This window comes from Spodoptera frugiperda, chromosome 25 (genome assembly GCF_023101765.2).
Source record: "Spodoptera frugiperda isolate SF20-4 chromosome 25, AGI-APGP_CSIRO_Sfru_2.0, whole genome shotgun sequence".
Lineage (NCBI taxonomy): Eukaryota > Metazoa > Arthropoda > Insecta > Lepidoptera > Noctuidae > Spodoptera > Spodoptera frugiperda.
Window position 1 is genome coordinate 5579639 of NC_064236.1, and position 26005 is coordinate 5605643.

The 26005-nt window shown below is 34.0% G+C and overlaps 1 protein-coding gene across 4 annotated transcripts in view; it reads right to left on the reverse strand.

The window, feature by feature from the left end:
• The window catches only part of LOC118263163 (uncharacterized), a 104704-nt gene that overhangs the window by 23110 nt on the left and 55589 nt on the right, over positions 1-26005 (reverse strand). For all 4 annotated transcript variants that reach the window (XM_035574978.2, XM_035574997.2, XM_050704588.1 and 1 more), the window contains exon 9: positions 747-889. In XM_035574978.2, coding sequence (XP_035430871.2) covers positions 747-889 — 143 coding nt within the window. The remainder of the gene's footprint in view (positions 1-746; positions 890-26005) is intronic.

Below are 26005 nucleotides of genomic sequence, written 5' to 3' on the forward strand. Positions count from 1 at the left end.
TTTTAATTCTGAGCATTGCTAAGCCATTATTTATTAATATATGATGATTTATTGACGTTTTAATTAGGTTTAAACTGTACACTATTTGATTGTAAACAAAGTCGTGTCCGTATGTTTGCAGTTGACAAATTACTACTAACAATTACTGAAATATACAAAAACTTTAAATTCTTAATTACTATGGACCTGCCAGATAATGATGACATATTAACACTACAAAAATTTAATTAACGTTTTAAATTAACCGCCCAGTATTGTGCCCTTCGTGTCAGAAAATCAGGTTAATATATGTTTACAGTTTTACACCGGCATTACTACTTTTACAAAGCTCTCCAGTCCGAACTGGGGAGTTCCGAGTTGAAAACATCGCGTGTCGAGCTTATGACTTAACTACTTACGAATTCCACTAGAATTTTAGACAAAATTATTAAATAAATATTCATTCAGAAGAGGTTACATTTTTTTCTGAATTTTATTGAGAAACGAATTCGGCTACTATGGGTCGAAAGTCAGGTCCTACAATAGGAACAACCAGCTACTATTATTGACTAGTTGACGTTGACAATACATCAGTAACTAGGCAATGTTACCAACTTAAATGTGATGGTGCCCCGAATAACAAGATCATGTTGTCAGTATTAATTATTTAAGATTGAACCGAATAATAAATTAATGAAGGGTTGACGAACTGAGCGCCATGGACAGAAAGTTACTTAAGCATAAATGAGAATTTAATTGGCACTCACCCCACGTGAATCTCGGAATAGTATGGCAGCATGATGGGGATCGAGGAAAGCGTCGGATGCCCTGTGCCGTATAGTCGGCACGTGTCCTAACGATGAGCGGCGCTTCTCAGCATCCTGAGACGTTGCCCTGCGCAGGTGAGCTCCTGGTGACAAACAAAACACATTTTATTAACAAATTGTTTTTTACAAGACTATGATAAAAGGTACTTTCTAAATAGTATCTTACTCCGTCTAATAAATCATACATTTTGTAGGAGTAGACTTGTACCTTATGTATATGTAAGTATGTAAATTATAAATTCTCGTTTAGTGGGTGTAACCCCAAAGCCTTGCGTCAGTCGTTTGCTTCAGTTGTTTTCTCCAGACGAGTTGTATTAGGAAAACCACATGAAATGGTGTTGCAATAGTTAAGTAAAAGTGTAAATAATGTTAAGACAATGGATTATACAGTTTTGCGAACAACAAAGCAATTCGAAGTATAGTGTGGCCCTTACAAATTGTTTAGTATAGGTAGAAACTTTTTCTGATAAAAGGTAGAAACTTTAAACTTTTTAATATCTTACAAATACCTACCTACAAGTGCGTAAACATATGAGACAAAAATATTGATTTCGTATTAGTCAGTAACAACAAATACAGTATTGGTAAATACTCATACTTGTTATGCCAGTATTTTCAAGTCACCTAAACATTTTTGTCAACACTTGAGACTGGCTGAGTAGCAATTAAAGAATATAAATATGTTTGTTTGTCTGACAAGATACTTAGACGATCGAAGTCCATAAAAAGAATACACTTATATGCCTTATATGCCAGCTTATTACATATAATAATAATATACGCCTCGCCTACACATTTCAGTAATCAAGCCCATTCATATAGGGCGAGCCCATTGCCATAAAGGTGACGACAACTAAGGTAAACTTTGAATACATGAACAATAGTTATAGTTGACTAATTAGAACTTTATGATTTACAGAACTTTATGGCTATCCAATACCAATATAGATACAAACAGTATGTGTTTAAGCCCCATCAAGAAAACCGCTTAAAAATGTAAACTAAACTATTTTTCCGGCTTAGTTATACAGAATGTCTTTAATAAATATTCCTGCAGGGAGTTGCAATTTTTTATACTATAAATAACATTCTGTGGAACTTATCATTTTTTTATATTTTCGTAGATATTGATCCAAGCCATCATCCCCTACATTACCTCTTACTATTTAACTACCTTTACATAAATGTACCATTCGTCTAACTCTATTCCTGATACGTAGTTTAGCGAGAGGAATAGGCCTATAATGAACTAAGTACATAGGTATAGGTATATCTAACAGAGACGATTTCCTTTCTCATTCAATAAATTGGCTCATACATACACATGCGCGGGACGTCATTGGCTGTACCTACGAGTTGAATTATATCGGAGTCCTATATTTTCTTTACGATGCTTTGAGCCTTGTTACAGAAACTAATTAATTTATTGGAAAACTTATTAGTTTTAATATATATTATCCTGTTAACGTGGTGTGTTTAATGATTATGCAAAGCGCTGGTAATTACGCAACGCTGTATAAGTAATAAATTAGTTGAATCACTATTCCTCTGTAAAAGCTAGAGCATAAATATAAAGTAAGTCGACAATATCGAAGAAGTCCTTTTCAATTTTCCAATTTTGTAAAATTTTCGTAAATTTATTTATGACGGTTAAGTAATTGTAATTTTAAATATGGCAACGAATTTCACTCAAGACCTTATAACAACTAACTATTCAGAAGAATAAAGATTGTCACTCAAAGAGATTAATACCCGATTCAGACTATCGTTTGTATTTTGAAAAGCAATACCACTTCCATCTCCCTATAGTTATTACTTAGTTCTACAAAAGATAGTCATCTTTTAAAGACATATACCTATAAACTGTCGTTAAGTTAAAAGCGCACGTCAAGTATGATGTAACATACTCCATTTTAACACTGCTCGAGTGCACGTTAACCTTTAGTACACATAACCGCGATCCCATAAACGCGTTATAAATCTTATGAAGTTGACTTGTGCTCAATCACGCAATCGTTACCGCATCGATCTGACGATTTAATAAATAAATAAACTTGCTACGTTTACTCAAACGTATATGCGAAAAGATGTGTGAATTATTGACTATATTAAGGACTGTTTGAATCATTTAATGATTACTAAATTCAGTATTTAGCTATTGTTTTTGGAACAATGTCATTACTGAGGAATAGTTTAGTACCAGAACGCACTCGGAACACATTTTTATATTGTTGTCACATAAACGAAAGGTTCAGTAATCATTAAATGACTCTAAATACGACAGTACAAGAGCTAGAGAATAAGTATCAAAAGAACAATAAATCTTAGTTTATCAAGTTGATGTCACAACCAGAAACCTGGTTATCTACTGTAAAACTGGATTAAAGTATTTCATCTGAAAAATAAAAATGTTATTTTATTCTTTAAAAGGATCAGCGCTGTAAGAGGGTTCTAACAATAAACAAAGCTGGAAATGTCGCCACAAAGGTAACGTTGCGAACAGTTACTGTGCCCGCAAGGATTACACGCTGACTGTCAGTTGCCTTACTCAAGGAAACTGAGCACATAATTTATAGAACGTACTTGCTTTGTAACCAGGTACAAAACGAGGTAAATTCAAGAGAATTTACTTTTGTTGCGACCTTCTTATCTTACAAAAATACTCGTCTCAAAAAAGCTCACTTTTTAATATTTTTCTTTTAACACCGAGATTTTTCTTTTGATGTAAAATAACTCCATTAAACCGCCTTAATCAAGATATTTGAATAATGACATAGCCTCGTTAAAATTTCTCATTGACTCAACACCGTAGACATGTGAACCCACACTTAGCTCTTAATTGGGTCAATTTAATTAGAGCAAAATATATTGAATATAATGAATTTTGACTGCTAGTAGATACACAAGTGAAATTAGAGACAATTATTAGGAATTTAATGGTTATTGGGGAATCCGGAACTGGGAAGATTGCGAAGGGGGGTAATTTGGCCTCCGGTAACCTCACTCACACAACGAAATACAACGCAAGCGATGTTTCACGTCGGTATTATGTGAGGCCATGGTATCACTCCGGTAGAGGCGGCCCATTAGTGCCGAAGAAGCTCTTCCACATTCAATCATATTCTAACTAGTCTTTTTTGAGTAACTCGGCGATGTGGAAGCAGCATTTAAATTCTTAATATGGTATTATAAACAACAAAATATGCAAAGTACACAGCATACAGAAGCATATTATTACTAAGAAGATGAACAAATCAAACTATATTTTATTTATGTTTGAAAATAATCAACATCTTTAGATGCAAAGTCCGCGTTAACATAAATATCTACCGCTTCCTTGACAAACGTATGTATATACAAATAATAAAATTCACTGCTTACCAATGAATAAGAAGCTTAAGAAAAAATATTAAAACCGACCATAAAATGTTTGGCAAAGCATATGGTTCGTTTGGAAAAACGCCAAATGTTAATATCCTTAACACAATTTGAGGTTAACGTTTGCAACAAGTCGGTATGGCCTTAAAATGAAGCAAAATCATTCGTGAGTATGCACATTGAGAATCACGATAAGCCTACATTTTATGCAAACTGGTAAATAAAGACAGCTACCTATTACACGAGTGTTTATTTGTGTACTTAAGAATGTCTATTTTAAAATATTAAACCAATAAAATGATTTCATTTAAGTCTTCATTTATTTAAGTCACTTAAAATTTTCTTACTCTAAACTCTTACATATGTACATATTATAACTCCTAAATTCCAACTTCTCTGCTATGGTCATTTACAGATTACTTATACAAAAAGTCACAAGACGATAATCGTTACAGTATGAGCACCATGTATTTAGTTCACTTATCAGTAGCATTATCGGCTGAAGTTCTGCTCATAACCGAAGCATGCAAAGAACAACTGATATAAGTAACAATACGAGTATGTACTCACTGCGATTTTCCACAGAATTCATTAAAATTTATTTCAATCCTCACTAACCATTGAACCACTATTCAACTACACGCTTCGATTTACTTTTCTTTATAGAAAAGATAAAGAAAAATAAAAATACTATCTTCAATTTATCGTTACGTACGACCGATAGAGTAAGTGGCGAAGATTAGTACTAATCTCTTTAGATAATTCTTTAGGTACAAATTTAGTTTAGGCATGCAATCATTCTGATCATAATGGCTGAAAAGACGTCTGTCCTTTATGGCCTATTGTTATAAACTATTGTTCTTCAAGACGGCTTAATACAACCCTTTAAGGATTTGGTCCATCATTAATAATGGTCTTTATTAAACGAAGGATAAGACTTATCGGATTACAAGTTAAGGTCAGTGTTTTAGTAAATCCATGAGGATAATGGAAAAGTAATATTTGCCGCATGACCAAACCTAACATATGCTTTTGGGATTTTTGTTAACACACACTGTGCTGTAAGGGACTTGTTTTACAGTTTGCAATTATCGTTCAAGCTGTCAACGAAATATGAATCTATTGAAAAGGTATTCACGCTCGAATGCAATTCAAAATGGGAAACCTTTCCGTAAGATTCTGTCTGTATTTCAATTTAATACATGTCTCCATTTCAAATACAATTTTGCACACCTTTATCATCCTGAAGATATGATAGAAATGTACCGTTTACAGAGTAGTATGGCAGATAAACGATAGTATTTGTAAAGACAATTAATTATGAACTGTGTTTTGTATAAATTATGCCACAGATAAAGGTATTACCTACAAAATGTCCTCCTGAAAGCAAAAAGCTGTGATTTCTACAAGATGTGTATTAACTACCTAAATATAACATGGAAACCGAGTTCCAGAAGTTTTATATCCCACACTAATGATCCTTTGGGAATCGATGAAACTGTAATCTTAGTGGGGTACTGAAGCATAGTTAATACCGATCTAAAAGGGATTATCAAGTTCCTATGGGATACGTTTAATCTCGGAAGAGTTCGATAAATGTGTACTAAGATTGAAATGAACTAGAAATAACGTGGGCCAAAATTAAGAATCTCACAATTTATCACCAACACTTCTGGAAATAGAAAATAAATACTTTGAACACGCAATTTTTCTAAGATTTACAGCCTCTTTTATGATATTAAGAAAACATGCGTAACCAAGAATAGAATAGATAGATATTGCAAGAAAGTCATCACAATATTTAAGCCCTCGGCTTCGCTTTTGCAGTCACAGGAAAAGCGTGGCCCACAATCAGTCTTCAGACACAAATGTCAAGGCATAAACACACTCTGTTGCATCATAAAAGGAATACAAACAATCACGCTTTCTCATTTACGATATTGCAGTAAGGAACAAACAAATACTTATGTGTTATACTCTGAAAAATATAAACAGCAACATGGCTAAAGAAAATGCAATGTTACAGGCTAATTTAGAAGATTATTTTTCGATATTAATCTACGGATATCGAATAGAAATGAGCCGGGAAGCTCGAAGAACAGATTGTATTCCCCAGAGATTAGTGAAAATTGAGCGAGATAAAATTTAGGTCGCTCGATTGTGACCACGTAATTAGGCCATTAAAGTCGGAAATGCAATTTTATTATCCTTATCTTGCTAAACAACTACTAAATGTGTCAAATGTGCTGCTTTTAACACATTTCAAGCATCTCTGGAACTATTTATTATCCTTATCTTGCTAAACAACTACTAAATGTGTCACTAAATATGCTGCTTTTAACACATTTCAAGCATCTCTGCAACTATTTAGTTATTTTTACTTTACACTTTTATGCAAACAAAACTTTATAGACATAGTATATAAGGTCGTCTTTGAAATGATAATGTTTGTTATTATCGAACGTAACAGATCTCCCTATTTAGAGAAGAATCCGAAAAAAAATACAAATATTGATTATTATAACCCCCAAAATAAAAGTCTGAGCCATAAATCAATATAATTGAAGGCAATTTACTTGGGCCAATACTGCACATAAATCGTAATATATCAATATCCCACTTGACGCGAACGGCAATAATTCCCTCCTTCAAATATTTCTGTCGGTTTTGTTTAAAAATCTTCATTGTCTTATTTTTTGCTCTACAACTCTGGGTATTCAATAAGAGTATTCCAGTAAGTGATTTATTTACCTATTTAAATAATCAGTTATAAATAAACATCTGTCGTAAGTAGTAAACGTACTTAGATACCTTGTTACAAGTCATGCGTTGAATGTGGATAGCTAATGTGAATTCAAATAGGAAAGTGTTATACATGTATAGTTAACAACTGCTAATAATATCTGTAGTCATAACATAATCATACCTAATCTGTTCGACTTGACATTTCCTCAAAGTTCGTTTGCAACTAAATAGGTATGGAGTTGATATGTTATGTTACAAAAAATAGAAAATAAAATTAGGAATGCCAATTTTTTCCTTGTGGAATAAACTTGTAAGTATAGTATATGTAATATATGTAATGAATCCTGTTTATAAATAGAGTCAGTGCTAACTTGGAACTTTTCAAATAAAAATCCAATCCAATTAAGAGACTTCCTACGAACTCAAGTGCAGCGTTTAGAACCTTTCGATCAATGATGCTCGTACCTCAGTCACTATCATAGCATTTACTGCCCTGACAAGTCAAGGCATACTATCGCCATCCAGGCTCTTTTGAAATATCAAAACAGAAATGTCTGTCAATCTGTCCGTCAATCCGTTCGAAAATGAAGGTTCGTGTGCATAAATTGAAACCAACCAAACCCATTTTGGTTGATCAATGTCTTGTATTCATCAACACAATACGAGTTCATTAGTTTTGTAGATAATATTTTCAATAAATTTAATAATTATTATTGTAACTTCGTTAGACAGATATTAAATATCAATTAACAACAATGCTTAGTTAGATTACTCAAATGTCAAACCTAACCTTTACCACATAGCGGTTTGAGGTGTATTGGTTACATACTGATACTGAATTTTATAAAACTATTGTGGGCATTACTAGGACTAATGGGGAGGCCTTTGTTCAGCAGTGGACGTCTCTCGGCTGATGATGATTTTGGACATTTGTTTGTTAATTTCAATCAATAATAGTATATTTCTTTTTATTTTTCTTAATTTGGTCTTTAACGACGAATGACAAGTCACGCACTTGCTTTCAACGGTTAAATAGCTGTGACTTTGAAGACATTGTCGGTCTCCTCACCAATAAAACGGATACCTAGCGAACTTCTTCAGAAAATGATTTTATATACTTTAGCTATTTTTTCATCCAAGATCTAAACCAGTTTAAAGTTTAAAGACCTAATATAAAGTTTACATTTACAATAAAAGATAATCTATCTGTTTATTGACATTTAGAAACAACTGTTTTTATTTCCAACACAACTTCTTTATCTACATTTTAGTATTCGCGGTAGGATATAAAAAGGCAGACTACTAAACAATACTACAAGTACCTAGATGAAAATTACTAGCACTGGGCTAAAGCAATAATATTTTCTTCTAATAAAAGGGACCGATTTTCGTTTATTCGTTTCTATACAGTAATATATTTCCAGTAATTCATTTACACAAAGAATTGCGTAATGAGTGCCTTAACTAGGTAAGACCGCGTCTTCGTTCGCGTGGAAATTGGTTATCTCTGCCAACTGTAGACATTATTTTAAGTTTAAAACTAGGTACTAAATATACTATAGACAGACTAACTTTTTCTTGTGGCTAATGTCTTTCAATTCTGCGTCTCCCAACAAAGACCCATTTATTGCTCGAAAAAAGCCCACACTAATATTTTTTCTATGTGATTAATGTACAGACATCGGTGAGACATTTTTATATGTACCTACAGATGTTATATCCACATGTATCCTCGGGTACAGAAGAACTTGTTAACCTCATTAATTAAGCCATTGTTCGGGGACTAATCATGTTAAATAATTCAGATAATGTTCATTTATTACCCATTGTTACAAATTTTGGCTGTGGCTATGTTAGTTACGGTTACAATTCTTTGTTTTCTTAATTCCTATTTAGAACAAAAGCTAATGTTTTTCTTATAAGCACGTAAGAAGAATACCCGTAACTACATATTGTATGTACTTAAAACTCCTAGAAATAGTTTATACTGGTGGGAATTCGTGTACTATTCCACCAGAGATGTGCTGTGCTACGTTGCTGTGGATGCGTTTGGCTTCCACCAATCATATTCATTGGTAAAGGTGGAAACGGGTTCAATTAAGATATTTTGTTAAATATTGTAAGATGTGTGATTTGGATGCGCGCTATGGATGCGTGCTATGGATGCGTCCTATGGATGGTTTCCCAAATATCGTATACTCGAGCTGCGCATCTTCGCAGCACATCTTACTCGCACCGCTACATAGCTTAGTATCAATGGAAAAGGTCAAATAGTTTCACAGCTTAACTATTATATCCTCGCAGCATAGTTAATTAGCACATCTCTGATGGAAAAGCACCCTTAGTCAAGTAAAGGCATTTATTAACTTTCGTAATTGTAATACAGTGTAAGAAGTAGGTATGGAAGTTTGGTACGGCTATAAAAAACTTGTGTAAACATGTGTGAGTACATATTTAGCATCATTGAAAATAACTCTGTCCCTTTGACTTTGTCCGTAGAACATTAATAATAATTACGTACTAAAAATAGTTTGTTCAACATCAACACATTTTTTACAAAAGGCTGGGAAATTTATAATATGCGAAACACAAAGTGCATTTTCAAAGAAAATACGAATGAATAATGAAAGGAGGACTATAAATATAGAAGAGTCATCATTTCTTTCCACAATAAGATGAGCAGTAAATTATTTTACGCCTACTAATATTTAGAATTCCTTTTAGTCTAAATCTAGGCTCAGTAATAACATTTTTACATAATACGAATCCGCATAAGCAGACAGGGGAAGGTGAAATTGCGCCTTTAATAATATTTTTCGAGTAAACGAAGCGAAGCAACTCAAGTACGGCGTTCTATAAGCACTCGGACCGGTTTTACCCGATAAATTCTCTCCACCCAGTAACCCATTTAATCGAATCATTTAAAAAAGAAATCCTTTTTTATTTCGGGTGTACTGAAACGGGGCTATATCAATTTACTTTTAACTGGTATGAAATTATTCGATTCGGGTAACAGTCTCTTAAAAATCAGTTTTTAAATACCTACCTAAATGTTAAAATTAAAGAACACAAAAAAAGATCAGGGAAATATTTGGGTTCACAGTAACAAGATTTAAAAGGTTAAACAATGTGCTTATTCTCTTTGTTCTGTGGTACAATGTTAAAACGGTCCTTCTATTCGAATCTCAGGATATACGGGATTTCAGATTAACATTTTTAAGATTATAATGTAACATAATCACCCAAGTAGCGAAGTTTATTGCTAAATTCCATAATTTGATCAACTGGTTTTAATTTGCGAGTCTCAAAATATGTGTTATAAATAACTGTCATATTTATAGAATGGACTTTGAGGCTTGGTTTTTTTATTACATCATATATCAAACAATATGAATTTATTCTTGTCCTAATAAATGATACCTACATGACTACACCAAGCGGCAAACACGAAAAATATTGGACAAAAACTTTTTTAGAAGTGCCAACTAAGCTTTGATAAAGGAAAAGGTAAGGTACCAAACCTTTACAAATCCCTTTCATTATAGTTCTGGCAAATCGACAAAATATCCGTACCGCAGGACCCATAGCCGTACACCCTATTAAGACGTAATACGGGTGTTTATTACTAAACCTGAATTAAAAGTTACTACAGATACGAGAGCAATTACAAGCCTTCATTAAGCTCAATAGACTTGGGGCAAATTCAAATTAATATGTTTAACCTAAAAATACGTTTTGGAATATTTTAGTAACAACATCCCGAACGGTGCTGCGAACTGTACAAAGGAATGCTTGTAGTTGATTGTGTTCTATGTGGAAGTCTGCAGCGACACACGACGGCACACGTCTTTTGTTTTGCCAGCATATACACCATGAAATTGTACCGTAAAACATGGCAACTTTACCATATTTTAGAACAAAACACGAAATATATTTTTAACCATAAGACGCATAGAAACCAAATCTATATATTTAGAATTGTAGTCTATCTGGCTCACTTTACCGTCATCATCATCATCATCAGCCGAGAGACGTCCACTGCTGAACAAAGGCCTCCCCCTTGGTCCTCCACGTAGAACGACAAGCCGCCACCTGCATCCACTTTACCGTAATCGTCATTAAATACAAACACTTATTTTAGCCGTAGTAAAGAAAAAACAACATGGGTAAAGATACCAAATTTTTGGCAACTTTACCTACGCGCTGTATTCATCGTGTATTGCATATTGAAGAGTTGTTGAGGTACAGAGGGCTTCATCTAGGACTACTTCGTATTAAAATGCAAACAGTATGAGGAAATCTATAAAGATAACGGCTACACAGACATTAGGGAAAGTTGCCACGGGTTTCATCGTAATTTACATACAAATAATTTGTTACGCTAGGGGTTGTCAAAAAAAGAGGAACTTTTTTATGACATGTATATTTAAAAAAAAATTTAATAAACCTTAAACCTAAAGTAAAAAAACGCACAAATTACTAACATAAATATTATTCCCTTTTAAACTAAATTAAGTTCTAAAATTTTAAGTATTTATGTTTAAAATTGTAAAAAAGGCTACAAAATAATGTTTAATCCTTGACTTTTTGATTTTATGACTTCACTATCTCCATAGCTAATTATAACATCACTTCCGTATAATTTTTATAGTCTCTAGCTCCGAGTTTTCTGCGGTTTTGTTTCATGGGAGCCATTTTGGCTGTAAAACAAAAGGTATTATTAAATACATTATATCTTATCATCCAGGATATTCACTATTATGCTGTGAAATTTAGGTATTCGAAAATGGTTACATACACACAAACAAGAAAAAAACATTTATTGCCAGCCTTAACTGTAGGTAAAGTTGCCACAAAGCAGGCCGTGGCAACTTTACCTAACCTGTGTCAACATTACCGAAGCGATTATTTATCAATAAATTAAAGAAAAAGCAATTGCTGACATTACAACAGTAATCCCAACTATAATATACATAAAAGATCAAAATTTCACTCACCTGTGACAAATAGTTAAGGCTCTGTAAGCACAATTTAGGAACAACTAACTTTTAGCTCATTTTCACGCATACATTGTGACGGCCATTACTGGCATAATAGCAGTCTTACGTCTACGCAAAATATAGTAAATATTTCCTTTTAAAGTCTAAAAATTACTTCTATTACAAAACAGAATTCTAGTGGGTAGATTTTTAGATAAATGAGTTTATACCTATAGTATGGTAAAGTTGCCAAGGGCCCGGTAAAGTTGCCATAGTTTACCGGTACTATACTTTTCCATAACTCCTAAAAAATTAATGCAACGTATTCTTCGCTCACTTACCCATAAAACTTAATTTAATATCTCCAAAATGATACATTTGGCAAAAAACGAAATGCCAATGTTATTTTACAAATACAAAGGTATTATTTCCTTTTGTGGTTTCTAGACATGGTTTCATCTAAAAAGGTTATTATTTCTATTCGTAACGAAACAGCCTTGGGTCATTGGTCACATTTTCCTGTTATCGGATTTTATACAAAAAAGGAATACAAATCTTTATATTATTATAACTGAATGTCACTAGTCCTGTCGTATTTCGATAAACTACGAGAGACACGAACACAAAAAATATATAAAATCAAAAGGTATACTTTATTATTATTATAGTCTTACTTCACAAAAATTATATCTAAGGACATTCGTGCAGAAACGTTATTAAAGGAATTGATGAAAAGTAATCAACCAGCGGCGATGAATTAAAATATCTCCTTCATCGTTCATGATAGTCGAGAAACCCATTTTCAAGTAAAATCGAAATCTTCAATTTTCGTTGAAATAATTATCGGAGATGCAACATAATATTTGAGGGCTTAGAGCCAGCTTACATGAAGAAACTACGTGTATCAAAATAAACTTACGTTTTCGTACAGCTCCTGTGAGCACGTATGAGGCTCCAGCCTTAGAGCGTTCTATACCAGCTTTATACGACATCATAAACCTTCTAATGACTTCAAATATAAGTTTGTAATTATCCAAACTTCATCACATTAAACGAATTAATGACTTTTGTCATTACTGTTTGATTTATCAGGAACTAGATTTATAAACGCCAAATTAATTTTACGTGTGATTTAAAACTGACAGAATTTGTCTTAGAATTCGGATGGAACAAGTCCTTTCGCATAACTACAATCAAATTCAGTTACGCGTTCAGTGTCATCGTGACCTTCACAAATATCAAGGAAACGAGATTAGATGACGTAATCAGCATAAATACGAACACTGGTGTCGCTGTTTAGTATCCACTCTAGTCTTTTTAAAGACACATAAAACAATATAAGTCTTTATATTCCCTGAGGGAAAGATAAAGTGCACATAGACTATAAACTTCCACTTTTCGTGAGTTATGTGTCCTATTTACAGGCGTGTCTATTACCCCTACACCGGGTGCAAATTCTAACTCAGTGCTTACAATGAGGATATCGAAATCCCATACCTGCATATTTCCTGCCTGATCCAAGAATAACGGTAAGAATTTCTTGCTGAACAGTGGCGCTTGCAACTACTATACAAGACTTCCAGGTATAAAGCATTGCTTGTTATTGTACTGGATTAACATATCTCTAAGAAAAGTATTTCATGTCCCGAGCGTTACTGGACAGTATATTTTGAGCATTGCATTCTCCCACATTCACACTATATCACCCGATATAAAAACATTCCTTCTGAATTGCAAACCTTCTCCTTTTTGAAGTCGATTAAAAATGAATACCAATTTCCAGTGGTCATTGCATCATGCGTATACGGTCAAACCGATTTCATCTTTTTTTTTTTTTGTCAACAGAAAATGCCAACCGAATACTTTTTTGAAAATTTAAAATGGCAACCCTCTGGACGTCAGGTGCCACTGGTTGGCAACTCAATTTGAACAAAATAAATTGCATGTCAGTGACATCAATCAAATTCTTTTTGTTGTTTTTTTTATCGAGATTACTTAGGGAAGTAGTACATAAAATGTCATATTGCAAATCTGTGCCCTTCGCGATTTAAACGAGTTTCAACTCTTGTAAAGAAAATAGATCAGTTAACCTCCATAATTAGTTAACGAACTATTGTTTAATAAAGCGGAGGGAAAAGTTGAGGAAAAATGCACTTGCTTGCTATAAAATATTCAGGTCAACCACTTGGAAAGCAAGATATTCTCGCTAGGTAATTGATTTTCCGACAATACAGCTAGTACAAGAGTAAAAGGCACATAAAGTATTTGAAAAATACAACAACTGTTATTGTGAAAATTTCTACTGCAGAGATAAATGTTTAGAAATTTCCAACCCATCCAAACATTCATTGGTCCGTGAAAGCAAGCATTTTGTGCCTAATTGGGCTCAATCCGAACTTTAGTGAAAGGTTATCCTTATTTTTTAGTCCTAATTCTTATTACTGGTGGTTATTTAACTGATCCCCTTTGATAAAATGGAAATAATTGCAATTTTATTCTCAATGTTGATGTACTATTTGTCAACCAAAACTACTTTAACCTATAAACTGATATCGCTAATAAGGTTTAATATCTATAAAACGTTAAGAGCATTGCATTCCAAAGGGTTATAATGCATGCGGTCATTCACAGATGACAGGCAAAGCGTATCGTGCTCCAATTTTAAAATAAACGCAACGCTGCATCTGCGCCAACTGCAGATAATTCAGCAATGCACGTCACTGAGTCTGTCTTATTGCTAATTAGTATCAAGTCTGATAATAATAATTGGACCTACGAATCTCCATGGTCGACAGATATAGAGTCAGCCAGTCAAGTGGCACTTTTCAATGTGTTATGAGTCGCATTGGGGATTGAATATTACATTTTTAACAGTGATGTGACGGGCATCCTGAAGAGTGCAATGATGCCGCTATCCAGCAAAATGCCATTATCTGCAGACGGGAACATCAATGGTCAAAAGAGAAATTAGAATGTAAATGAACTGCCGGTAACCTAAGTTAATTTTCCGATGCTATATAATACCGGTAGTTAATGCATAGCTACCAAGTATGTTATGTTACGTTCTACAACATCACACATAAAACCGCAAGAAAGTGGGCTGTGAAAGTCCTCCGCGACGCGAATCAGAGCGAGAACTCAACAAAATATAAATGAAAATCCAATATTTATATCTTCATTAATAATTATTTAATAACGCTAGATAAATAACGTGACCCCTGCTCTGGAGTTTCACATAAGAAACTAAGTGGAAGAATATTTGTTTTATACTCGCTCTCGCGTCACTAACAGACGCTTACGAGAGGTATCTAAATACTGTATAATATCTTAACCATGTCCTTCTTGTATATTTCCATGAATTGTACAGTTTATTTTAAAAATATGTGGACTCTTATCAATAATTACAGACTTATTATTATAACTCTATTATTATTAGATACAATACCTTCTCTTAAGATTTCGTCGAAAATTTGGTAGGTAGCACCACAATCTTCAAGCACTTGCCGCCTTAGAATTTTGTGTGAGTGATCACCATCAAGCGACTTAGATCGAGAGCGAAACTCATCACTGTCCATAGCACGAGCCTCGTCGTTACTGGCGGCCGGAATAGCGCAAGAGCCTCGCCGACCTTCCCCAGACTCGTGCCGCCAATGCCCCACTTTTTTACCAAACGTTCGAATCAGTTCTTGTATCGAGTGGTGTTTATGCCGATGTCCGCTACTGCTTGACCCTGACCCTCGCCTTTCATTTTTCTCATATTTGCTATCCTTATGATCTTTAGAATCTTTACAGCCCGTCACACTCTCGGTTAATTTTTGAGCAAAACTTTTATTATCATGTCGATTTCTATGGCTCAATTTTGAACTAGATATTTCACCATACCGTTCACATTTACTATATTCGTGTTCTTGAATATCATCCATAACATCGTTATAGAGAGGCGAGACGAAGTTTCTGTAGTCGTTGCGCGGCGCGTGGTATGTGTTGACGCCAATCTGATAGCGGTCTCCATCGCTTCGTTGCCGTCTGTAGTCTGGCTGATGGGTGTAATAATGTTGCGTGGGAGACCCTCTCTCCATAACATCCCGAATGTAACTAGCAAAATTCGGATAGCGATCTCGAGGACTAGAAGCAAACTCATAGGGACTTCCTGAACTAGCTCTCATACTCCGATGCGCACTAGAGCCCCTCTGATGTATAGGTATAGGTCGCGCCGTCGACGATGATGCAGCGCCTTCATTTGCTAGCACGTTACGTGAGTCCGTTGAGGTTAACGACGAATACCAACTGTCACCACTGTCTTCTTTTTCTATAGGAGGGGTTGATTCTCGGTGGTGTTTGTGCAGAAAATGCGTGAGGCCGTGCATTTTGAATACTGTCTTTTTTACACTTCACTTACTAATTTCTATTCATTTCTGGAGTCTCACACCTTCATCTTTATTGAATATTGATCAGATCTCGGACTAGCAACAAGTGACATTATGTTAATGCAAATATTTAGTTAACGACTGGGTGTCATCATTGTTGTACTAAATAATTAATACTGAAGCAAGAAGTATGTATCTACATTATGGTTCATTGGATCGTACAAAACCAAAATGTCAATTATGTCAGTATTCACTAGTTAAATAGTATGAAACATAGTCGCAAACACATTTTTGATGGAGTTTTTTAATGGATAGAGTGATTCAAGAGGAATGTTTATACGAATCCAAATTTAAATTGAACGTGTGCGAAGCCGCAAGCAAAAGCTAATCTATCTATACTAATATATAAAACTGAAGAGTTTGTTTGTTTGTTTACATTTGATAAAAAAAAATATGTTGGATATTCCATTTATAGAGGAAACCTATAAAACATCACGCTATGATCAGTAGGAGCTGGGCATTTGATGAAACCGCATGTAACTAATAACACTACCAGGACATGTTATGTACCTATTAAATGTAAGTAGAGGTCATAAGTTTATTTCATACATGAGTAATCGAACGCATCAGCTGCGCTGCGTACCGAGTAGCCGAATGGGGATAAAACAGGTTTACCGCGCTCCAAGGTCACGGCTCGCGACGCCCTACTTAGGGATTGTAAGTAGCGAAGGGGGAACGCCACAAGGGCTATGGAACGAACAGAACACAAATGTTTGGAACAGGACGCATGCGTACCATGGGGGTCACCTTCATACCCTGCGAATTTGATTCACCATGGGGAATGCATTGCGGACGTGACTTGAAGAACACAATGGCACATTTTTGCGTATTTGTATAAAGTACTTTGGTTTAACATTTTTGAGAATCGTTTACGTTAGGTTTTTTATTTACGGTTCTAGACCAAGTTGTCTCATTAAGACGTATTATAACTTGTTTAGTTAGTATTGTTAAGCGCGATACGTACTGTTTCATTCAGATTTGTAACGAGGAGAGTTCGAAACTACTAGGTGTCTGCGTATTGTTTTACAAAGATCTTTATCCCAGTCAAAACTTAGTAAATAACTTTGAAGGTATCCAATTATAGTGCTAGACTAGAAAACGAGGAAAACTAATGAACAAAAACATAATAATATGGTATTATCAGTTATCATAACTTTACAATGTTCAAGGTCGAAAATCTTTGTTCAACGTCTCAATGTTTAGGTGAAATAACTTCTGTAATTTTGGATTTATTATATTCCTTGAATTTTTAAGTACTCAAATATACCTCTAGTTTATTTAGTTTTCATAATTAAAGCAAGCAAACTTTAATGCATTTTCATCTGTGTTGCATTTGTTTACGGCTTAAATATCAACAAGTTTGTTTTATTTTACGTGACAAAAATATAACTCTTTGAAGGAGATGTTCGTTAAAGAACCATTGAATAATCCGACAGTAATTATAACACACCTCAACAAAATAATATCAGTTTGTCAAAGTTGTAATTATTTCGTGAAAAACAGAACTTCTTCGTTAACATTTTATTTAATTATTTCTTACATGAAATTTTTCTTAGAACTTCAGACATTTGTATTGTTTAATTTCATATTTTTCTGCTCAGACAAATCTTTAATAATAATTATAACCTAGGTTTCTTCTCGTTTATTATTTTACAATTTTCTATTGTTTTATACAGGAGGATTTTAATATGATTAAACTATGAATACCTAATTGGATAGAAACTCTTTGACATTGAGAAATTACTGTTCATAAACTTACGTTATGTTACGGAATAAGTAATTTTTGAATGAAGTGGTCAGTTACGATTTATGCAGTGTGGCTTAAGAATACACTATTTACAAGTAACAATTATAACTTTTACTTTCGTGCTATCAATAACGCTAAACAATATCTAAACATACAACACTCAAAAATAAATAAACCTTTACAGGATGATACTGTTATTGAGTTAATATAATAAAAATATAACTTATTCACTCTGACCGTAAACTATTTAGGGATAATGTATAGCCCAGACGGCGTCAACAGTACATTAGCCAGGTTTTATACAAAGCCTAGAAACATCCAATCAAGTTTATATAGCGTAATAGACGTACATAGTTACAAGAATATCATATTTCAATGACTTTATAATTGTGAATGGTTTACTGAGAGTTAACAAGTCAAGAGGTTAACAACTATGGCGGCTAATGAAGCACGTAATGTGTTATAGTTCAATATAGTAGAGAATCATGTAGGTCTTATTATGTAGGACATTTTGAAACTAATGTGAAGTCCGGACCGGAGATTTAAATCCCCCGTTACACAGGAATGAAAGGTACGTGCACCGTTGATTTGGAATTTTAATTAAAACGACCCAATCTTGCAAAGAATCACCTTTCGAAAACGACATTAACCAGGAAATAGAGCAGTAATAAAAAATAGGTTTTGTATTTATTTAGTGACGTTGGTTCCAAAACCTAACAATGGCGTTACGTAAATGTTGGATAAACAAACGCAGGAGTCTAGTTTCAACATATTAGACAAGAACTATTTTTTATCTAATACTATCACACGCTACTAAGATAAGTACGGTTTTTCTTACACAATATGATAATGTGATACCTACTAAAACTGTCATAAAAATACACATAGAAGTTACTAAATTATATTAAGGTTGAAGTTCCAAATAACTCGATTTCTACTTAATGATATTCTAGCATTCATATAATGTAAATTAATTGTTTTCAAACAGTGAATATTCGCTTACGAAAACCGTATTTCATCTTATTAACATTTACATAAAACTAACAAACATAATTTCGATTTTAGACAACTAAAATTTCAATGTCACTGGCTGTTTTCAAGCAAATGCAGGTTCATAGAACTACTTATAATAAATACATTACATAATCATTCTTTGGCCTATTGTTTTAAAAAAAGTAAAATAATATCACCTGACCTGCTGATTATGTAACAGACAATAAATTATAGCAAGTTCAGGATTTAAAATGAAACGTAAGTACTTGTGTATAATGTAGTTTCCGTTCTAAATACCTGATTTACTTGCATTGTAACAACTTGATGACTATTTATGTGGAATTAAATAAGTAGTTACGTTGACAAGGCGAATTGTTTGAAAAGCCGCGATCTTTAAAAATGTATGCGTGTTGAATTCAAATATCGTTTAAACCGATCTGTTTGTTCGATACTTGTATTAAACTCTGTGATTACTCGTCTGTTCGTCCGTCTAGGATGGTATCAAGAGGTTGTGCAAATAACAATGAAATATTGGTTTTTCGTCGGCCTTCGAGGCACACCATATCTTGTCTTCCTATCGAAAAGTTACATTCAATTATAGATGTTTGTTTTCGTTTCTGAACATGTTATCATATTTGTTGGACTTCAAAGCCTTTTGTCAGATTACCCCATCATATTTAACATAAGCACAATTTTATAAGAATACCACTTAAATTCACAATGGCCTTCTATTCGTGTTTGCTTTTCATGGATCTGGTATAAGAATCGAAACAGCTGTATAACAAATTTGTAACACGCAAACATAGTTTAAATTACGCGTAATACTATAATTTATCCCCCAAATACATGCCACGTACTAAATTATGAATATTATGTGAAGTTATACAAATATAATAATAATTTTTACGATCAGCAAATCTAATTGCAGCCTGTTAATTCAGTTTTAATAATCGTTTTTATCGTTTAACTTTTATAATTATTATAAAATGCACATTTTATGAGACACACTTAAATTAATGACTTTTCAGTGATAAAAAACATGTTCTTAATTTTTTTTTTTTAATTAACTCTTATCATAATTTTTTCCTAAAATCTTGGGAACTATTTTTAGCACTTTTAAAGTAACTTACACCACTACCTATATCCTGAATTTTAAGGTCTTGCCCTATTAACTAAATAATAAACTCATGCCGTTGTCCCGTGAGACCTATAGGGTCCTATATACCACCGAAACTATAGACTACTTGTAAACCAGTATTGCGGGGACGGTACAACGATTGAATGAACCTTAGAGGGGTTAAAAATGGGGTTCCTGAAGGTCATTTTTAGGTACATTTCGTACTTTAGACTAACTACTTTAAATATTGTCTACGTGATACTAAATATAATTTTATAGCAACAAATAAATTATGTATCGGGAAAATCCCATTCACAAAATGTTGAATAACATAGAAATATAACAAGATTTGTTGAAATGTTTAACGCATTAATATTAAAATATTCTTATTAATGTAAAAATTGTTGTTTTAAATCAAGTTTACAACTAGACTAGCCTCGTCTATCAACTTGCAACAACAAAATAATAACGTTAGTAAACACGTGACATAACAAATAACCCTTCATTCATTTCGTGTATGAAACTTTGATTAAAAATAGTAAATATTAAAAAGTAGACACCTACACACGAAGTTCTTGTGTAACAAGTAATTATCAAACTATGTCTAAAAGTATTTTTAAAGTAATCCGGCTACTAAAATATGTGTGCCTTGACAAACATTCACAGTTACCTGTTATATGGAAATGTGTTTATCTACGAGTATCAAATCCCGTTCTTGACTGATACAATCCGAAGACGCTGTTAAGTTTTGTGGCAACGTTGCCAGGGAAAATATTAATAAACAACAATGATGACAATTGGCGCACTTTTTGGCAGTTATTACGGGCCTATCACGTTGTCAACTAAACAACTTTGTTTACTACATGTGTCGCAATGCGCCAGCAACTCACGACCAGGCAGTTGTACGACAGCACACCATGTGCCACCACAACAGAAAAACGTAAACACCACGCCGTGACACCGGCCGCTCCGAGATCTGATCAAACAAAGGGAAGTAAACCTAGTAACCACATCCGCACCGTTCATGGACGATTTAACACAAAGTACCGCTTATGTGCATCGTAAATAAATATTCACAGTTCATTGTATCGTTATTATTATCGTCTGTTTGTACGTCGCGCGCGACACGTCACTCACTCGCGACAGACGTGGGAACACTAACTTAGTGGAATAAGCTACTAAAGAGAGTGGGAACGAGAGGGCATTAGAGAAGACGCGCGTTGTCGGGCAGACCGCGTGCGGCAGTGGAACAGCGGTCCGGACCGCGTGGCGAGCACGCGACCTGCGGGCCCGACGCGGATCACGTCGCCTCTCCGAGTGGCCGGCAGCCGGTAAGCGGCAATGGCTCCTCCCGCGCTCACCGACATGCACATTGGCCTTGCTATGTCCGCCGCTGATGTCACTTGGACCTACCACTCTTGTTATCAATTTAACTAAACAATATTGTAGCACCTGTCCGTGAGGTTTACTTGAGATACAAATGTGTAGAAAAGATACTTGTATAATAAAAAAGAATCTGTGGTTATGAACCACTTAAGTATCGAAACCTCTCCAGTTACCGATGTGAGGAAGTTATGTTGTGTTTCCGAGCGCCTTCGCCCATTCGGTTGATATATGACGGACCTGACCTAATAAAAACCTAGACGAAAACTCTATAGAGCACAATATTTCACAAATATAGAGTAGACCTCTACATCTACCCGATTTTTGAGAGTCACCGAATCAAATACCGTTTTCGGTGCAGTTTTGACCTATCACAGTAAACAACGGTAAAGGCCAGTGATGAAGATAGAATGTGCCCTTTTAAAACTTGGCCGCACCTAAATAAAAATATCTGGGTTTTGAAATACTGTGGCTATGTTTGATCCAAAGGCATTATTTTTGTACGTAGAGGGATGAGTGAGATCCGTCTTTATAACCTCTAACTGATCTTACTGAACAGATAAATCTAGACGTGGTAAGGCATGATAGAAACACCACATTTATTTAAGCTCTTTCTTTATAATAAACTGGCATATAATTTTCAATTTTTTTTTTATTATTAAATTTACATTACGGAAAAGCAAAAACATAAATAAAAGAAATATAATTTAAATATTCATACCCAAAGATAAAAGTAAGTGTAGATTCAAACAGGTTAAAGTGCGTGCTCTGTGTCAGATTTGCTGTGCGAAACCTTGCCAAGTTAAATTTTTGCAATATTTATCAAGGATAAATAAACAAAACGAATGCTTATCAAATAATTCAAAGTCAAACTCTGACTATCAAGATCTGATCTGTACTCATTTGCCTTCCAAATCACAGTAATGATACCAGATAGCATTCAGAAGAAGATTAGCCAGAATAACCAGCACCAGATTTAAAAAAATCCGGATTTGCAGATGAGGCTGCAGGGTGATCTTTATTAATGGATTTGTAACAAAAAGGAAAAGAAGATTGATGACACTAATGACCATTTGACTCAAAGCAAGAGCTGGTGTGTGCAAAAACGAACCTAGTTTCTTTTTTAATGCTTGGACTTTTTAAAGATATTTTTATTAACTTATATAAGTTATATCAGCTGATATAAAGATATAACTTCGTTTAATATCACCTAACGGCCAATCTCCATAATATAGTATAAAGATTAGACACATAGTCAACATTGGGTATCGATATACCTATAGGTAGTAAGTGTAAGTACCTCCACAATAAGACCTACATGATACAAGAAGTAACTTACAATCAAAACAATCACCATCGCAATCAATTAACATTTGACGTAAAGAAAAAAAAACAAATTGCTGTTTTAATTACATTTCAACAATACCCACGTCACTAGCCAAAAAAGCGTAATATTATACTGGCTAGTAAAGTATACAGAAGCAAAATATTTTAGCATTAACAAACTTTACTATGGTATACTTTATCAATGGACGAGCATCGAACATAGCGTCACAGAATACTATAGAGTATACTATCTAAACCTAATAGCACTGTATAATTATGTACTTAGTAAAAATACATTCATAATCGGGATGATTTTTTTTATAAGTTTTTAAACGGATATGGTCACTAACACTAACATTAAGACTTAAGACGGGATATTTACCATGTTAATTAATGTCTATGAGTTTCCGATATTTCGGCACTGTTGTAATCGCCATGCTCACGGACGAACTGATCAGAACAGGGACATTAATAAACATGGTAAATATCCCGTCTTAAGTTCTAATGTTAGAATTATTTTTAAGTCTAGACTAGACACGGGGCGAACAGATTGGAGCCGAATCCTTGTTACAGTAGTATTTGACGGTTGAAACGCAAACTGACGCCAAACCCGCAGGCCTCAGTTCAATCAAAATGAATAAGTATTTAGATAAAACCGTAGCCAATCTCGAAAGGTAGGGACAACTTTTCAATTTGGACCAGTTGTTCCAATTTAATAGAAACCTATTTTTCAATTAAATGCAAACAACCGAACAAATCCCTCCTTTTTATATTAATTTAAATGATAGCAACACAATATGGAATAATACAGTTTCAAGTAACAACAATGTGTTGAGCTCAGGTTTACAGCTTTATCAATTATGTGTAAAAAATGTCCTAAGTACTTTTCATATTATAGTATGTGTGTGAAACTATTTGTTGTTCCTACATTGTAGAATTCTCTTACTTTACGAAGACAGCCAGAGCTACAATATTGCAACATGACGTCTGATTAAAGTATACCTAAATTGTAGAAGAACTTTTATAATCTAACTATACAGACAATACTAGTTACTAGTTTGACCTGCTCAGTTGGTGTGGTGGCTGGGCAACTGTCGGCTGACAACGTCGTTTGATTCCTGCACGGTACAACTGTTTGTGTGATCCACAGATTGTTGTACTGAGTCTGGGTGTCATGTGTATGTGAAATTGTACCCATGACTCAAAAGAAAATCCTAAAGTGGTGCAACGTCTTAAAAAACACAAATTAGAAACTCTTTGTTTTAAGTACCTACTGTGTATTAAAATATAAATCCTATAGTATCCTGCTTTAGTAAGCAACGTTGCACTAAATGAGCTTATTTCGCTTTAATATAATAATAAATAGGGCTACTTCACTAGAGCTCTTTATATTATTAAACGCTCGGCCGAGGAAGATATATTAAAATTAATTTTCTATAGGGTGTCCCAAAATTAACGCAAGATTTGAATTAAATAAAAAACGCCGTTTTTAGTCTTTTGATATTTATATTTTTATTGATTCGTAAAGTACATAGGATAGGGTTATGTTTGGAATAACACATCGGACAAATGGCCTCCACGGCTTTGCGAGACAAGCGCACTCTTTTGTTAAATTTTTCATGACCATTCTGCATAAATGTGGCTGAATTTCGTTGATGCAGCGTTGAATCTCCTCTTTTAATGCACGGGTGGTTGTGGGCTTGTTGACATAGACATGTGATTTCAAATAAACCCCATAAAAAGAAGTCTAATGGTGTTAAATCACACGATCTAGGAGGCAAATTTTGATCACCAAAACGAGAGAGTACACGACCTGGAAATGTCTTTGAAATATTCTTTAATAATGAAGACACGTTGTTCTATCGTGTAACGCTCCATTTTTAATAACCCTATACTGTTAGCTGTCAAATTGCTTTTTTTCAGGGTTGCCAACACTTCACTGCACAAATGGCGGCAAATTCAAATCTTGCGTTAATTTTGGGACACCCGATACAACGTCATTATAGTATAAACCTTGAAGAATATACAGTTTAATGCTTCTATGCACTTCTAAGTATTTCATTTACATCATGTTGTGACACGGTTAATATAACTCTATATCAAACTATTTAGTTAACGCGAGAAACAAATTAGGTTTAGTTTATTTACATAAAATGCTTCTCCATTCTAAAGTCAATAATGTACCGAGAGACCAAAAAATGTAGACAGTGAAATTACATTACATTTTAGCTCATATACTAGTATTTACAAAAATAAAATCAATTCGTTATTGCATTAAGCGAAAACATGCAATCCCCAGCACAGTTACCTACTCCTGTAAATAAGTTGCATACAGTTAAAAAACTGGCATTAAATGCATGTCAAAGATAACAATTTTATTGCAATCAATAAATACATACGTCCAATGAAAAATAAAACTCCATTCCCAATTAGTACTGACGTTCACTGGTTATTCAGATTTAATTACACATATCAAATACCTTTGATAAAATTGTTCGGAAAATATACACTACATTTAATTTCCCTTTGACGATTAGTATATATGGATTCAAAACGTTCATATGACATGTTAATTGATTTAAACAAACTTTTGCAGTAATATTTAATGGAACTCACAATCAATTAAAAGTTTAACGTTTGACTACAGGCTTAAAAGCAACACAAACATTGTGTCGCAAATTGGAACGTGTGTATCAAACATGCAAAACTCATATTTGCTATCACTTAAAAGCATGTGTGAATGTGTGTGAGCACTTCCTTATATAGCCTACAGTGTATGTAGGGGCACTACATCAAACTTAATACCTAACTAACATATTTCAATCAAAATGTATCAACAACTTTTAGGACTATTCTAGAGAAGGAATCTTCAAAAATAAACACACAATGGTTTACTATACTAACTTAACTATATTTAAAGTATATAAACCGACTAGCTGTCCCGGCAAACTTCGTACTACCTAAAACATTAATTACGCAGCTTTTATACCTTTCCTGGACTTCCACAAATAATTCAAGACCATAATTAGCTAAATCGGTCTAGCCGTTCTCCAGTTTTAGCGAGACTAACGAACAGTAATTGATTTTATATATAAACCGAAATA